This window comes from Aedes aegypti, chromosome 2 (genome assembly GCF_002204515.2).
Source record: "Aedes aegypti strain LVP_AGWG chromosome 2, AaegL5.0 Primary Assembly, whole genome shotgun sequence".
NCBI lineage: Eukaryota > Metazoa > Arthropoda > Insecta > Diptera > Culicidae > Aedes > Aedes aegypti.
The window spans coordinates 264,802,753-264,821,288 of NC_035108.1; the positions used below are offsets into that span (position 1 = coordinate 264,802,753).

Sequence of the window (18,536 nt, forward strand, 5' to 3'; positions counted from 1 at the left end):
CAACGATTTTTTGTTTGCTGCTTTCACGTGCATTTGTTATTGTTGTGTGTGAGACGGTGTTCGGATAAGTTTCTGCAAGTTTACTCGAGAAAGTTAAATATCACAAAATGAACGAATATTTGTGGGAATTTGCCCAAAAATTGCCCAGTGAAAATCAATTTCAAGTCATCCTGAAGTCCGCCTTATCGTAAGTTGTATTTCTTACCTGATCATTGAATTCAGTGAATTTTTGTTGATAAGAATCACTTTGAAGTTTGTAAACATCATTGCACAGTAGCTAAATATCATGAAGCACTTGGTCAAAAGTCGTTCCATGATAGCACTTTGCGACTTTGCTATTAATTTATTTATGTCAAGGACAACATAAATACTAATAAGTTTTGATATAATTGTTGCATGGTTGCTATTGATATGTTTTTGAATGTTATGTTTAAATAGCGTAATAATGCGCAAAAAGCTCGCTTGATATTTGATTTTGCTCTAAAACATCTAAATCATGTATTTTGGACAGGCTAAGGATAAGTCCAAAAAAGGGCCCATTCACAAATTTCAAAGCTGAAAGGGGTGGGTGGGTGTCTCTAAGATGTTACAGCTCATAGAAGAAAATGAAGAATACTCTTACAAAAAGCGTTACGAGGGGGTGGGTGGGTGTCTAAAATGGCCATTTTCGGCGTTATGAAATTTGTGAATCAACCCAAAAGTGATCGATTTACTGCATGAAAATAAGTATACTGTTTCGCGCAAGAAAAGTAAAGAAATTTCTTGACTGAATGGGTCAAGTTTTTTTTTTCTATAAGCTAAGTATGCTGTTCCGCTCAAGAAAAGTAAAAATTTCTGCCCAAGAAATGGCCAAGAAATTTCCTACAGTGAACTCCATTTGAATTGACATTTCTTTTCAACTGCGTACTGCGATCAAAGAATAGTTATTTAGGCAACAAGTTGCAAAATGAAGATTTTTTCAGCACGAGTTGTACATTTATCCAACGATGCTCGCCGAGTTGGATAAATACAACGAGTGCTGAAAAAATCGAGTTTTGCAACGAGTTGCCTACAACATTTTTTGCTATTTCAAAAAATGCCATTTCTGCTGGATGAACTCTAAAAGCACAAACAAACATTTCATGGGCACACATCCATGCGTAGTATCAATTGGGTCCTAAAATGTTTAATGAATTCTTGTTTTTATTTAATAATACGAAAGAGCATGTTATTGCAATTACTTTAGCAAGTTTTCCAGCTCAAATAACGGCTATAACATTTTTAAACTTCAATTTTAAAAATGGTTTCGAATATGAACCTTGACACTTGTGATCTTGTTTGACATTCACTTTTTCGACAAAAATGCCACAGGGCATATAGTTTGAACACTGGGGTTGTTCCTATCTGACATTTTGGAAGGGACATGGAAAACAAAATATACCCAACATTTGAGTTTAAACCAAAAGGTGTGACAAAATCATAAAAAAAATGTTTTTTGTACTTAAACCAATGAAAATCAATTAAAAATTGAGTAAACATGTGTTTCTGCCCTAAATTTAAGCGTTTGGTACTAAAATTGAGACAGGGCTTTAGGACCCTATTCAGTATTTTTCAATCACGTAGGCTGTGATACAAAAATACCGATGAATGTCACAAGTTTTCACGCTCCCATCGAAATCAGGTAAGACAGCACAAACAGTTGCTGACTACAAATGTTGGACTATTCGATTCCAAATCAGAATCACGTGGTCATTCATGGGGAGAGGGAGCGTCTGGCCAATGATCACGGTCCATACAAATTTTATAAATTTGTGTATGGACAAATGACCACGAAGGGGGAAGGGGTTGACCAGGAATCCCAAAAAAACTGATCACGTGGTGAATGGACAGCCCCTGTCGGAATCAGATCGCACAACGGATCAGATGCAATTATGCTAATTCTGCGCGGCATGTGAGGCGAGATGAGTCGAATGAGGAACAATTGTCGACTCGCTCCCATTGGATTAGCTTTAGTCGCCTCACATCACCCGAGGTGAGAAGGACTCGTCTCGACTCACATGCCGCGCAAATAAGCACAAATGGCATGAAGAGGCTGGGTTGTTCGGATTGTGCCTACCAAAACAGTACTGAAAAGTGCTACTTTTCAGCACCGAAAAGAGTGCTGAAAAGTAGCACTTTGCAGCACTGTTTTTCTCAGTAGGAAAAGTAGGCCGTTATGTTGATCAACTTCTCAATGAAAAATTGATTGATTTGCAACGGAATTGCAAAAAAAATGCTTTTCTTGAGCATTTCTTACAAGAAATTTCCTACGCATCGAAATAGGCGATTACTTCTCTGTTGAAGTACGTACTTCGCTACAGGGTGCTCCATTTTAAATGACATTTCTTCTCAGCTGCGTTCTGCGATCAAAGAAAATATAATGCGATTTTCTTGATCATTCCTGGGAAGCAATTGTTCATGCATCGAGATAGGCGATTACTCTTTTTGTCAACAGCAAACCAGCCTTAAAGAAACAAATCGAGAGGGATTCGCGATAAGGGCCTATCTGACAATTCAATAACAACGAGAAAATAATCAATGAAATTCTCATGTACAATTTTTAATCCCAATTGGAGAAAATATACTCAAACTTTAACCTTTTCACTTTAATACACATTTTATAAACCTAGTTTTAAAATCCTCACCAATACCACACACATCTCCTACAATTTGCCTAGCTATTTCGTACTAAAAAAATATTATAAGGTTTCGCCTTAAACGCACTCAAGAATGCCAGTATCGCCCAATGTTATGAGCCTGTAATCGATATTATTTTCAGTGTCGCCTATTGCTTTTGCGCCGTGTTTACATTCTGGTTTCAATTAAGCCCGCTATGTACGCCTTGTTTATTTTTTGTTTGCAGTGTCGCCGTTTACTCTCGCCGTGTTTTGATTTCGATTTCAGATGCGCCCATCACTTTGATAAACAAAAACACAATCGTAATCAATAAAGTGTGTGGTTTGGCATGAGGTGAAGCTTCGTCTTCTACAAATTTGCGTTTTTTGAATAGTTAAATTATCGATAGGGGAAAAGTTCAAGTGCAGTGAATAGACAATCGAGTTGCGATTTCAACTCTATATTTTCTTAAATTGTGTACATTTTGTCAGTTTCGCCTGATTCGCGAATCTTTCTAGAAATATGTTATTACGTACACACTTAAATTATTTTACGGATTCCTGTAAAATCTCAACAGCTGAACAGTTCGGTGAAATAAATTAACGGAGTACGGTAAATTTTTACAGTATTCGGTGAAAAATCACCGAAACCCGTAAAATTTCGACGGAATTACGGTGTTTTATTTCACCGAACTGTTCAGCTGTTGAGATTACGGTGAAATTCACCGTAAGAGTTAAGCGTGTAATGTTACTGAAGTTTGAGTTTCTGTGACTTATAAAGCTTATAAAATGCAGCATTAGCTTCTAAAATAACGTTTTTCAGCGGCCTGTCTGTTACAGTAGGGACCCGATTTTGTCAACCCCTCTATTAATTTTAGGCTGACAAAATGGGGAACCCGACAAAATCGAGTCATAATTTTTGTTTCTGTTTTTCAAATTCTGACGTGTTAATATTTGCATATGAGCCACTTTTACGACCTACATAGACTTTTGAGGGGGCAAGGGACATGGCCTTTTGTTTATCATGGAGGAGAAAAGCGGTCCTCACAATTTCATTCATAATTTCTCGCCAAAACGATTTTTATACACAACCTATGCACTCTTTTTGCGTGAACCATAAAACTATGCAGGATATCCACCCTACTTTTTCACAGTAAGCAAAGAGAGGTTCTGAACGCGTCTTGAGTAACGGGTCCATTAAATGTGTTGGATAATTACTTATTGGAAAAAAATCTGAAGATTCGATTTATAGTAACCCCTTTGATCGGCGACTTTGCTCTGGCCATTTAGACAATCAGAATTAATTCGAATCCTAGTTCTGCATAACCATTGAATTATCTTAGAATTTTTCTTAGGTCACCGAAATTCCTAAAAAAATCATACGGTACTGTATGTTTCTGGAACAATTTTTAAAATTATTACATGAGTATTTTTGAAAGAATTTTCATCAGGTTTCCATAGAATATTTTTTAAAGAAGTGTTAAGGGAAAATCTTGGAGGAATTCACGAATGAACCTACACACCTAATTTTTTTCCGTGAACTCGGCTGTGTTTTTCAATTTGAACCAATAATTGTCAGGTTGCTAAATAACGAAGCACGATTTACTGATACTCGAGATCTTATGAAATTCGTTTGTCGACTACTCGGCTTTGTATATCTCCATTGTGGGCTGTCGATAAAACCTTAGAACAATTTCTGGCAAGATGTTTTGAAAAGCCTGATTGTCTGGTAGACTCTATGAGCTTTAAAATCTGTCAATACTGCTGGAGATAATCCTCAAAGAACTCAAACACAAGATTAATTCCCGTAGTTAAATTGTTCTATCGTACAGAGGGCAGGAGGCATTGCCATTGCCCCTTCTGGCTACGCCCATGCATGCATGACATCAAACATCATCATCAGTATTAATGTCTTCTTATTATTTCTGGCGTTACGTCCCAACTGGGACAAAGCCTGCTCCTCAGCTTAGTGTTCTTATGAGCACTTCCACAGTTATTAACTGAGAGCTTTCTTTGCCAATAGGGTAACGACTGTTTATTTCGTTCATAACCGCTAACAGTTGGTGCCAGCGGCAAAAAGTACAGACAACAACCTTTCGAACATTCAGTTTCTCTTACTGGCCGCCGAGCAGCGACACTGATGTTTGTATTCCAATCAGTGATCGCGCTACGCTGGATTCTCAATTTTTTCAAACTTCTAACACAAACGCATGGAAGAATGGTAGTCGAAAGCTGTCAAAACGTATGGAAAATATTGAAAAACGTAAATTACTAGCAATTACGAAACTGAATCGAAAAAGTGGTGATTAGAAATCAAGCGTAATGTGAATAGATAACTTTTCGTGTTTAGTTCATCTTCCATGGTGCTTTCTTTGCTTCAGGATTTCGTTTTTACTACCACTGAAAAAGAGCCACCTATTGCCTTTTCAGTTTTGAATATCGCCCTATTGACCATTTTTTGCATTTGTATATCGTGTGGCAATTACGATGATACTCTCTGCCCTGGGAGTCGAGAAAATTTCCAACCCGAAAAGATCCTCGACCGGTGGGATTTGAACCCAAGACCCTCAGCTTGGTATTGCTGTATAGCTGCGCGATTACCGCTACGGCTATCTGGACCCCTGTCAGTATTAATGTAAACGTGGTAAAACATGACGAAGACAATTTTTTGATATATTTAAAATAGGCTCACAAAATCGAGTCAAAAAGCTAACAAAATCGGGGGCTGACAAAATCGGGTCAGTACTGTATACATTTCGGACACCCTCATGTAAATATAATTTGGACAGAGGCGTTATCTCAATATCAATACAATGGTTTCTTATAATAACGGTCATATCATAAAGTTTTAAGAGTTTTTATGTGACTTATGCATTTTTTCGCATATTGGATGTGTATAGTGATAATCAATAGTTTCTTTCCATAGATCACTAGATACACGAAAAACGACCGCAAGTATGCTTGCATGCGATATTCCAGTGTGTTTTTATCAGATGGCCAAATTATATCAACTGCGCAAAAATCATAATCTATTTTTTGCAATTTCTCATCGTAATAAGCTGTTTTTCATCACGCCAATTTGTCATGAAACGACCTACTTTCCTGCACCGAATTAGGTAGCATCGCAATAGTTATTACGTAACTTATTTCAGTTGCGTACTGATTCATTACGCAACGCCTTTTCATTACACAACTGTATTTAGTTGTGTAATGAATCATACAAAGCAATTCAGAAAATGCAAAATGATGATGAAGGCAATCCGAAATGATTTCTGATATCCTCAAGTGTTCTTTTCGGCAAGCCTTGTTGGATAAATGTACGACTCGTGCTGTAAAAATCCTCTTTCTGCAACTGTTGTTGCGTAAACTACTATTATCTATTGATGCCTCATATACCAATGTTAATATTTTAGATGGACCTAGCTTTAATTTTTGATATACTCCATCTTATTACCACTTTGAAACCTTTAATGGATGCCAATTTTGAGCGCTATTATCGCGTTTTACGTTTGTTCTGGAAATGGACATCCTCTTTCATTCATAGATTTCACATATGTTCTGTTGGTACAATATACAATTTTGCTATTTCTGAAGCGAATTTATAATGTAGTTATGAACACGGGCATCGTGAATTAGTAGCATAGTGTTTAAACAATGCAATACATGATTTTTCGTACACATATTCTTCACCATCTCATTGAAAATGATCATAGAACGACTAGATCCTCATCTATCTCCTAGTGGTGATAGTTTTTATTCTAGTCCATGCATTTTCTTCAAAACAACGAGCTACTCATCCAGTTATCAATGGCTTTCAGGGAAGATCATAAGTTATGCGATAGTTTAGATAGTAAATATATTAGAGTGTATCCAAATTTTAGTGTGTTTTTCTTTTTTTTTTTTTGGATGTAGGTTAAGGCTAAGTACTGCCCATATTCGCATGGTCGACGCCTTTACCTAATAATACACTTAGACATGCAAACATCGCTTATTTGTTCTGAAATATTTGAACTCTAAGAGGAAAACGGATTGACATGAGCACATACACCAACTTATTCAGAGAAACACCAGGCTTGCAATACTTAGTTCGTAGCCGCATCTCTCCATCCTCGCTTCTACCCACGCTCGCCAAATCGATACGCACTTGATCCGCCCACCTAGCTCGCTGCGCTCCACGCCTTCGTGTGCCAACCGAATCCGAAGCGAACACCATCTTTGGCCACCTTCTGGATACTGGGTTCGCCTTAGAGTTTGGCGAGCTCGTGGTTCATCCTTCGCCACCACACACCGTTTTTCTGGAAACCGCCAAAGATCGTTCTAAGCACCCGACGTTCGTCCAAGTGCTTGCAGGGCTCATCGAGCATCGTTCACGTTCCATGGCCGTAGAGGACTACCGGCCTTATGAGCGTTTTGTACATGGTACATTTGGTGCGGGTGTGAATCTTTTTTGACCGCAGCTTCTTGTGGAGGCCATAGTAGGCCCGACTTCCACTGATGCGCCTCCGTATTTCACGGCTAACGTTATTGTCAGCCGTCAACAAGGATCCAAGGTAGACGAATTCGTCGACCACCTTGAACGTATTTTCTTCTATCGTGACACTGCTACGTAGGTGAGCCCTGTCGGCCCCACTAGCTTTACAAATGTTCGGCCGACAATGTCCATATCATCCGCGAAGCAAACAAATTGACTGGATCTCGTAAAAATCGTACCCCGGCTCTTCGCATAACAGCTTCTAGCGCAATATTGAACAACAGGCACGAGAGACCTTGTCGTAGTCCCCGGCGGAATCCAAACAAACTGTAGTGTTCGCCTGAGACCTTTACACAATTTTGCACATCTTCCATCGACGCTCTTATCAGTCTCGTGAGCTTCCCGGGAAAGCTGTTCTCGTTCATTGTTTTACATAGCTCTACGCGGTCGATACTATTGTATCCCGCTTTGGAATCGATGAAATGGTGATGCGTTGGGACCTGGTATTTTCGACAGTTTTGGTGGATTTGTCGTACAGTAAAGATCTGGTCCGTTGTCGATCGGCCGTCAACGAAGCCGGCTTGATAACTTCCCACGAACTCCTTTACTACAGGTGACAGACGACGGAAGATGGTCTGGGATAATACTTTGTAGGCCGCATTTAGGATGGTGATCGCTCTAAAGTTCTCACAATCTAATTTGTCGCCCTTCTTGAAGATGGAGCAAATTACCCCTTCCTTCAACTCCTCCGGTAGCTGTTCTGTGTCCCAGATTGTGTCTGTCAGCTGATGCAGACAAATGGCCAGCCTCTCCGGGCCCATCTTTATGAGTTCAGCTCCGATACCATCCTTACCAGCAGCATTATTGTTCTTAAGCTGGTGAATGACATCCTTAACCTGCCTCAAAGTGGGGACTGGTTGGTTCCCATCGCCCGAAGTACTGACGAAGGCATTTCCTGCGTAGTCCCGTTCTTCATTGCCAGTGCTCTCAGCGCCATTCAGGTGTTCGTCGAAATGTCGCTTCCACCTTTCGATCACTTCACGCTCATCCGTCAAATTGCTCTCATCATTATCTCTGCACATCTCGGCTCGCGGCACGTAGCCATTGCGGGATGCGTTGGGTTTCTGATAGAACTTACATGTTTCTTGAGACCGGCACAGCTGTTCCATCTTCTCGCACTCTGCCTCCTCCAGGCGGTGTTTTTTCTCCCGAAAGAGGCGGGTCTGCTGTTTTTCTTCAGAATCTGCCTACATTCCTCGTCGAACCGATCATTCTGTCGACTCCGGTTTACGTACCCGACGTTGCTCTCAGCTACATTGTGGATGGCTGCTTTCACTGTTCTCCAGCAGTCCTCAAGAGGGGCTTCATCCAGCTCACCCTCTGCCGGTAGTGTAGCATCGAGGTGCTGCGTGTACGCAGTTGCGACATCCGGTTGCTTAAGCCGCTCTAGGTCATACCGTGGCGGCCGTCGGTACCGTACATTGTTAACGACGGGGAGTTTTGGGCGCATTTTCACCATCACCAGATAGTGGTCAAAGTCGATGTTAGCGCCACGATAGGTTCTGACGTCGATAATGTCGGAGAAGTGCCGTCCATCAATCAGAAGCTGGTCGATTTGTGATTCTGTCTGCTGTGGTGATCTCCAGGTGTATCGGCATGGAAGGCTGTACTGAAAGTAGGTGCTACGAATGGCCATATTCTTGGAGACGGCGAAATCAATTAGTCGTAAGCCGGTGGGCGCTGAACTTTCCAATAGTCGGTCTGAGTTCCTCCTCCTGGCCAACCTGAGCGTTTAAATCTCGTATGACGATTTTGACGTCTTGGCTTAGGTAGCTCTCGTACTCGCGTTCGAGCTGCGTGTAAAAAACGTGTGAGGGCTGTGCACGTTTATTATGCTGAAGTTAAAGAACCGGCCTTTAAGCCTCAACTTGCACATTCTCTCATTGATCGGCCACCACCCGTTCACGCGTTTCTGCATATCACCCTTCACTATAAAAGCTGTTCCCAGCTAGTATGTGTGGCCGCAGCTCTGGTAGATGGTATGATTACCTCTAAACGTTCGCACCATTGATCCCTTCCAACACACTTCCTGCAACACTACGATGTCGAATCCGGGGTCCATCAGTACGTTGGCGAGAATGCGTGTGCTCCCGATGAAGTTGAGAGATATACAGTTCCACGTACCGAGCTTCCAATCGCTAGTCCCTTTACGTCGCTATGGTCTTCGCCGATTGTCCCGTTTCGTATTCTCTCGTTGATTATTCGGTGCTTAATTTTTTACGGATGGCTTGCAGGGCCTGATACCAACCCCCTAGATTTACGGAGGACCATTCCCCCTAAATGTTCGGAGGACCATAGTGCGCAGTTTAGCTTAAAGTCCTTCTCTGGCACTCGGACAATGATCAGCCGCCCCTGACATGGGGAACAGACGCTGTTGTGAGCCGCTTCTAACATAGAGTACAGACGCTTCAGGTTCGCAGAAGCAAAATCAAGCAAACAACATAGAGTAAGGTTTAATTATGAAAAAAGTTCATGCCATTTTAAAGTTGGTCATATCAGTAAACAGTGCAAAATTTTAATTGCGCATCGAGGAAAGAGGAACTGAAGCGGCAGAAGGCTGATATCCGAAAGGTGTGCAAGGCATCGATTCGGTGTCATGCAAACAGCAAATCTAAGCGTTTGCCCGGTATAATGCAAACAGAGTATGTTTTTCCATTTTGGAGCCCGACGAGCGGCAGCAAGCGTTTCCCCGGTATAATGCCAACTGCCATGAAAACTGGTCAACGTATATTTACCCTTCCATTTGTATTGATCAAAAGTTTTATTTTCAATTCCGAACAGTAGCAATTTCAAAAGTAAGAATTGGCATTTTCATAACTGTAGACGACTTGAGTGATATATTGATTGATCACAGACAAACAGACTTAGAACAAATTGCGATCAAAATCACAGTCACGAAGACATTCTTGGACTTGGACTTGGACCAACGAAAAACACTTGAAAACTGAGTAAACATGTGTTTCTGGCCTAAACTTATGCGTTTGGTACTAAAAATGGAACAGGTCTTCAATACCTTTGACAGATACTTGGTACAAGTTGTCAAGAAAATAATTCCAAGGCTTGAAAGAAGACAATTATCAGTATGGAACTTATTTCAAGAAATTATAATGGTACGTATACCACAAGTGTGTCATAAGTATGAGACTCTATTAGTATTAAAATAATCGATTGAGAAACAGCAGTGATGTAACTATCTGAAGTTGGCCATTTTGTAAGTAATTGTTTTTTTTATAGAATTTCAGCATCCAGTAAGGCTGATGTAGGGAAAACAAACAACAAGTGGATGTGCCGCAAGTGCAAAACCTTATGGATGCACGGCTACTTTCACGTAGATGAAGTGGCAAGCACTAACCGATATGACAAGCTCATTGAGAAGTGCCAGAACAAATCCTCACGAACAAGAAAGCAGCAGGCATATCTGGATTATCTCACAAGTCGAAAGCGTGTTACTGTGGTGAGTATAATCTGCGGCTCAATTATTCATCTTTATTGCAATTAACTACTTCAATTGTTTCTTTTTTTTTTAGAAATACACTTGTAAGCTGTGCTCCTATAAAAACACGTGTCATCACCGATAGAGGTGGCACCACGTCCAAGTCTGTCTCCGCAGCCTTGACCTCACGAAAGGAACTTACAGCTCCTCCAGTCAATGTCACCAGTAATAAGCGAAAGAAGCGCAAGCGGGACCCAACTGCAGGACTTAACATTTCGGTTGCAGTAAAAAGCGGCCCTCAGAATGTACCAAAAAAGAGCACTAAACCGTCTTCGTTTAGCTCAAAGGAACCTAGTAAGCTCAATGCTTTGGCCAATATGTTGAAGAAGAAGACTGAAGGGATGTCATCAGTTGGGACGTTAACGGCCCAGGATCGATTGAAATTGTTGCTTAAGTAGTAACTATAATATTGATTTTTATTCGATAAAACTAGTATAATGATCACTGATACATACTTTTCAGTGGAAAATAGGAAAGATCAGGAGGATAGTAAAGTAGGTAGTGTGTGGTAATCAATGTAAAAGAAATGTGTGATTGAAACAATACCATGTTCAATAGAGCACTAGGGGTAACTTGAGTATCATATGATGTTCCTTTACATATAGTGATGACAGCTTCCATGGATCGTACGTCTAAACGGTAAGCTGGCTCCCGGTGGTTTCTGGGAGATGCGTCTTCAGTTTAATGGAATTTGCTCTTTGACGATCTGAAAAGGTAAGTTTGAGATTATTGAACATATTTTTAGTTTTATATTAGCTTTTATGTTTTTTCCTGAATGCAATACACTACTGACATATTTTTATGTGAAGGTGAACAGTCGACTTACTTGTCGGATTTGTTTGCTCCTTGTCCAGTATTTTTGCTTGTGTTAGTGTTGTGAGTGTAGAAAACGCTTAAGCCACTAAAGATATTGTTCACGTACAAATTTTAATGTGATTTAATTGAATGCTTTTTTAGCAGCAGTTATTCGATTTAAATATTCCATTCATTGTAAAAGCATGTTGATTTTCATAGCTCAATATCCTCACTATGATTACTTATTTTGAATACTTATATATATGATAATTCTGATATGTATGTGAACAAATCTTTATAAATTACTCTAATTTAGCGGAATGACGGAAGCGCAATGGTTTTTGTTTTTTTTTTCACATTTGTTTGCATCGCATACAACTAGGTTATCATCCGAATTCATTCAAACAAAAGCAGAGCCTAATTATGATGTGCATTGGATCTAGCATCCAAAAGTATCTGAATCAATTGGTATGAAGCCATTTGGCATTTGGTGTTTCGTTAAGAACAGATAACTTTCGAAAGAAGGGTTATATATCGATTTGTGCCAAATTGCAATTAAGCTAAATCTCGATTACTTTTTCAAATCGACGTAAGTAACTTCCATACAGTTTTGAGAAAATTAATTCAAAAGAATCACAACCTGTCTTCTAAAACTGTTTTAAAATGAATCACCTTTTTCACATATTTTTGCCGTGTACATTGCTTAAATTTTGCATACAATAAGCTCGCATTCTAAAAATAGGGAGTTCCTGTTATTTCCCACAAAAAAATTATTACAAAATGATAAGCCGATTTATTCAGTTACTTTCGACGTTTTTGTACCAGCGTAAAATCGGCTCAAGTAGTGTTTTGTTTTGATTCGTGGTTAAGTCACTTTGTCTCTCCATACAGCGGAGCGGCGAAAGTAGTGGTTAGGTAGCGAAAGTTGAAAATCTTACTTTCGTCGTTTTGTAATTCCGGAAAATAAACGTTCTAAAAGTGAAAAATCGAGTTGGTTTAGAGCAAAATGTGTAGAATTTTGTCTGCGAAACACGTAGAATTGATAAAGTAAGTTTGTATACTTTTTTGACTTGAGTCTGTTTGAATAAGTTTTCGAGAAATGTTCATTATACCAAATTACCTTATGGCCTGCACTCTACTTAACATCCAAAACACTGTAAAAAGTTCTTCCAATAATGCCATTTCAGCAGAGCTTTCACCACTTTGCCAGACTACTGCAGGTTAGTGGTATTAGAAAACGCATGCACTGTTTTAAAATAGTTTTGGCGCCATCAGGTCTGTCTGTATGTGCGTAAAGTGGTAATCGAAAATGTAAATGCAATAGCAGCTGTTGTAGGAAGCAGGAAAGGCAGGTAAATTAGTGATTAGTATGGTAAGATCTCACCTTCTGGCACATTTCTCGGTAGATTTCGTCGGTATCCCAAGGACCCCGTTCCGGTAGCGGTATTCCCCTTCTGCGCAATTCCTGGACACAATCAGTCAGGTCCAGGATTGGCAAAGGATCGACTTGTGCCTTGGATACCACACCTACCAGATACTCTACATAGTGTATTCTGGAAGAAGCATGTAAGAAAGAAGAAAAAAACACACTCTTAGTAGTAATCTGAGTCTTGACCCACGCTCACCTGTGCTAAATAGTCCCGATAGATTCCGTCGACGAGTCCGAAAGGGCGCGGAGGCATGCGTTTGTTCGCCCGGCGCACGATCGATTCAAGATCGTCCGCGCTCAGTATGTTCAATGGATCGATGCGTTGGCTTATTACCAGAGAGGTCAAATACTCTATGTAGTGAGCGCTAGAAAATATACGCGGACAAATGGGAAGATCGATCAGCTTGAGCTTTTGAGTCATTACAAAACAATCTGTTGTGGGGTACTGGTTGGATGTTGATTCTTAGGAAAAGGACTATAGCAGGCTGATTTGGAACGTACATATTAGAATGGATCATCTAATGATAACTATGCACCTGAAAAAAAAACTACTAATCGCCTATCTTGATGCGATCCTAATATATCAAGATTTTTTTGTTCGCGGTTACCTACGGGTTGTCAAATTGTATGCATTTAGTTTTGCATAAACTCTGAATCCAAGTTAAAAATTAACCAAAATCCAAGTTTTCAGAATTGTTTATGCTGTAGAACTATTTTTGAAACGCGTTTGAAGTAAAAGTTTGAAGATCTATCATCGTAAACATGGTTATGGGCAAAATGAAGTTGAAAAGATCCGAATTATTCAAAAGAACGAGTGATCCGTGGCTCTTTTTTGGCGAAGTTCATTTGAGCAGCACGGATCAAAAAGTGAACCGGAAAAAGAATGAACCGATTTTTGTTATTCTAGCTCCCAACCCTAAAAAAGTTATAACTTGTTAGATAAATTTTAGCACCTCGCATACTTTAGCAAAGTTGTTAATCATATAATTTATGTAAAACCTGAAAAAAGAATTGCCCATTTTCTCCCGTATGGCGATTTTGTCCCAACTTCTCAGTTTAGTCCTTCAGATGAGTTACCTACTTACGTCCTGTAAATTCAATGTTCATTAAAATATATTGATCCATCTCAAATGTAGTCTTGAGAGGAATCGGTGATAGTTACGGAATCTATAGAACTATTTGGAACAGTGTTAGAGAACAAACGACAAGAACTCGAGATTACCTGCACAGCCCAGCGTATCCGTCAGGAACTTCGCCATTACAAATGGTGTCCATCAGGCCAGCTGGGGTTTCTCTCTGAAGCGGAATGGGGCATTTCATTGATGCACCTCCGCCCTCCAAGAACTCTCGCTTCATCAGCTCGGAAGGTTCGGTGTCGTACGATACGTTGTGCATCTGAGTAGTAATAAGAGACATTTAGTCTTTGAAATATCAACCGACAAACCACCATCCTCATCTTACCGTTAGTAACGTTTGTAGATCCTTGGGTTCCTTGTCCCTCAGGTAGAACAAGCAGTTTCTTGGATGATGCGCATGGAGACCCAGTTTGGCACAGTACGGCGAGACGTCACACTTGGCGCCCATCATGAACGGTTTATTGCAGCCGAAGCAGAATTCGAACTTGCATTGAGTGCAGGTGAAATGCATGCAGCCACCACGTGACAGGGAATACTTGAATTTGCAGTTCGGGCAGCTGATGCCGTGCGCTTGCAAATGCCGGGCCACTCCCTGAGCTTGCAGTTCCGGATCGTTGGCCTCCTTCCACGCGGCGAATTGCTCGCACGAGATGCCCTCATGCTGTGATTCCCACTGAAATTGAATTAAATTATGGTACATATTAATGTACGTTATGGGCATGGACTTAGATGCATTTTTGGAATACCGGGTACCCCCGTTGGTTTGACCACATTTAATCTGAACACTTTTTAATTTGTACCCCGCTAATTTGCACATCGTTCAGATTAAAAATGGTTCAAACTTCATTTAGCTCATGGAACGGAGTAAAGTGGAATGGAACGCTGTGGAACGGATCGCAGAATCAAAACAAAACAGCGAAAGAGGTAACCAGAAATACGTTTCTAGGGTGACTAGATGTTCAAATTAAAAATGAACCCCGATGGTTTGCATGAGGTACCGTTCAAATTAACGGGGGTGTACGGTATTTCTAAATGACTTTAAAGTAAGTTGCAGTTTACATACATATTGTTTTATTTTGTACCGTGAAAGGTAGTGAGTAGAATAGATCTACAGTTAGAAATACAGTTAGGGTTCCGTTTTAGGAATTCTCCATTTTTAGTAGCCACCCTATTTTGGCAATAATATATTTATCCATATTTGACAACACTTTTGAACATCATGGCAGTGCCGTAGCGTGCGGTTGGCAAGGGCGCCAGCCATTGGGGGGCGCCAAAATGCGTAAAGTATTTTGTTAATTTTGAAAGGCATTTATTAAAAAGGGCGCCTCCTAAAACAAATTGCCAACAATTTTTTTTAACACCATATATATGCATGAATAATAGCTTGAGCCACATGGTTACTTGGGATGTTCAACGAAAACTTCAATCACATACAAAATTGCATCAGAGGGGCGCCCAACGGGAGGTTTGCCAAGGGCGCTGTGAGGCCACGCTACGGCTCTGTATCATGAGCACGACATTCAACTCAATTTTGGTTTTTTTTTTCAACACAATTCTGTAAATTAATTAACTCATTACGCGTGGTAAAGATGGACAAATTATGGGTGAAATTATGAAAAAAATCCACGTGCTCTGCTGGGATTTGAACCCAGGACTCTTGTATGCTAGACGAGCGCTTTACCAACTAAGCTACCGAGCCACTTGGTGACCCAATAACTGAGTTGGTTACAAGTTTAGAATTCAAATCCCTACAGACCACGCGGACCCCTTTCATAACCAATATCCATCCATCCCATGTTCCTACACACGCGGAGCGAGCGAGTGCGATTTGTTTAGTGTTGAAACTGTTTGCCTATCGTACCTACATCGCTTCCACAACAACTGTATTGTGGAAGAGTAAAGATGTTGGAAGGCTATCAACGTGTCGTTCTCACTCAAGTGACGACATGACTACTACAGAGAGGCAGTACACTCTAATATAAACTGACACTTATATTGAGCTATTCGGTAATCCAATCCGCATGGTTATTAAATTAATTAACTCATTACGCGTGGTAAAGATGGACAAATTATGGGTGAAATTATGAAAAAAAATCCACGTGCTCTGCTGGGATTTGAACCCAGGACTCTTGTATGCTAGACGAGCGCTTTACCAACTAAGCTACCGAGCCACTTGGTGACCCAATAACTGAGTTGGTTACAAGTTTAGAATTCAAATCCCTACAGACCACGCGGACCCCTTTCATAACCAATATCCATCCATCCCATGTTCCTACACACGCGGAGCGAGCGAGTGCGATTTGTTTAGTGTTGAAACTGTTTGCCTATCGTACCTACATCGCTTCCACAACAACTGTATTGTGGAAGAGTAAAGATGTTGGAAGGCTATCAACGTGTCGTTCTCACTCAAGTGACGACATGACTACTACAGAGAGGCAGTACACTCTAATATAAACTGACACTTATATTGAGCTATTCGGTAATCCAATCCGCATGGTTATTAAATTAATTAACTCATTACGCGTGGTAAAGATGGACAAATTATGGGTGAAATTATGAAAAAAAATCCACGTGCTCTGCTGGGATTTGAACCCAGGACTCTTGTATGCTAGACGAGCGCTTTACCAACTAAGCTACCGAGCCACTTGGTGACCCAATAACTGAGTTGGTTACAAGTTTAGAATTCAAATCCCTACAGACCACGCGGACCCCTTTCATAACCAATATCCATCCATCCCATGTTCCTACACACGCGGAGCGAGCGAGTGCGATTTGTTTAGTGTTGAAACTGTTTGCCTATCGTACCTACATCGCTTCCACAACAACTGTATTGTGGAAGAGTAAAGATGTTGGAAGGCTATCAACGTGTCGTTCTCACTCAAGTGACGACATGACTACTACAGAGAGGCAGTACACTCTAATATAAACTGACACTTATATTGAGCTATTCGGTAATCCAATCCGCATGGTTATTAAATTAATTAACTCATTACGCGTGGTAAAGATGGACAAATTATGGGTGAAATTATGAAAAAAATCCACGTGCTCTGCTGGGATTTGAACCCAGGACTCTTGTATGCTAGACGAGCGCTTTACCAACTAAGCTACCGAGCCACTTGGTGACCCAATAACTGAGTTGGTTACAAGTTTAGAATTCAAATCCCTACAGACCACGCGGACCCCTTTCATAACCAATATCCATCCATCCCATGTTCCTACACACGCGGAGCGAGCGAGTGCGATTTGTTTAGTGTTGAAACTGTTTGCCTATCGTACCTACATCGCTTCCACAACAACTGTATTGTGGAAGAGTAAAGATGTTGGAAGGCTATCAACGTGTCGTTCTCACTCAAGTGACGACATGACTACTACAGAGAGGCAGTACACTCTAATATAAACTGACACTTATATTGAGCTATTCGGTAATCCAATCCGCATGGTTATTAAATTAATTAACTCATTACGCGTGGTAAAGATGGACAAATTATGGGTGAAATTATGAAAAAAATCCACGTGCTCTGCTGGGATTTGAACCCAGGACTCTTGTATGCTAGACGAGCGCTTTACCAACTAAGCTACCGAGCCACTTGGTGACCCAATAACTGAGTTGGTTACAAGTTTAGAATTCAAATCCCTACAGACCACGCGGACCCCTTTCATAACCAATATCCATCCATCCCATGTTCCTACACACGCGGAGCGAGCGAGTGCGATTTGTTTAGTGTTGAAACTGTTTGCCTATCGTACCTACATCGCTTCCACAACAACTGTATTGTGGAAGAGTAAAGATGTTGGAAGGCTGAATTCTAAACTTGTAACCAACTCAGTTATTGGGTCACCAAGTGGCTCGGTAGCTTAGTTGGTAAAGCGCTCGTCTAGCATACAAGAGTCCTGGGTTCAAATCCCAGCAGAGCACGTGGATTTTTTTCATAATTTCACCCATAATTTGTCCACCTTTACCACGCGTAATGAGTTAATTAATTTAATAACCATGCGGATTGGATTACCGAATAGCTCAATATAAGTGTCAGTTTATATTAGAGTGTACTGCCTCTCTGTAGTAGTCATGTCGTCACTTGAGTGAGAACGACACGTTGATAGCCTTCCAACATCTTTACTCTTCCACAATACAGTTGTTGTGGAAGCGATGTAGGTACGATAGGCAAACAGTTTCAACACTAAACAAATCGCACTCGCTCGCTCCGCGTGTGTAGGAACATGGGATGGATGGATATTGGTTATGAAAGGGGTCCGCGTGGTCTGTAGGGATTTGAATTCTAAACTTGTAACCAACTCAGTTATTGGGTCACCAAGTGGCTCGGTAGCTTAGTTGGTAAAGCGCTCGTCTAGCATACAAGAGTCCTGGGTTCAAATCCCAGCAGAGCACGTGGATTTTTTTCATAATTTCACCCATAATTTGTCCATCTTTACCACGCGTAATGAGTTAATTAATTTAATAACCATGCGGATTGGATTACCGAATAGCTCAATATAAGTGTCAGTTTATATTAGAGTGTAC

At 40.6% G+C, this 18,536-nt stretch overlaps 2 protein-coding genes across 13 annotated transcripts in view; one reads left to right on the forward strand and one right to left on the reverse strand.

Moving 5' to 3' along the window:
- The first annotated feature begins 16 nt into the window (after positions 1-16).
- Positions 17-11,240, forward strand: LOC5572926. The gene is made up of 3 exons (XM_001654211.2): positions 17-187; positions 10,399-10,618; positions 10,692-11,240. Exons 1-3 carry the CDS (start codon positions 108-110, stop codon positions 10,740-10,742), a joined length of 351 nt encoding a protein of 116 aa, XP_001654261.2. The 5' UTR covers positions 17-107; the 3' UTR covers positions 10,743-11,240.
- LOC5572927 overlaps positions 11,048-18,536 on the reverse strand; it is a 104,097-nt gene continuing 96,608 nt past the window's right edge. For 7 of the 12 annotated variants that reach the window (XM_021844992.1, XM_021844993.1, XM_021844995.1 and 4 more), the window contains 4 exons: positions 14,343-14,690; positions 14,104-14,276; positions 12,837-13,005; positions 11,252-11,363 (listed from right to left, as the gene is read on the reverse strand). In XM_021844992.1, the coding sequence (XP_021700684.1) occupies positions 11,334-11,363; positions 12,837-13,005; positions 14,104-14,276; positions 14,343-14,690 (720 nt within the window). In that variant the 3' untranslated portion in view covers positions 11,252-11,333. Of the gene's footprint in view, positions 11,364-12,836; positions 13,006-13,077; positions 13,247-14,103; positions 14,277-14,342; positions 14,691-18,536 lie in introns of all 12 variants that reach the window. The other 5 variants (XM_021844999.1, XM_021844998.1, XM_021844997.1 and 2 more) reach the window with 2 other exon arrangements.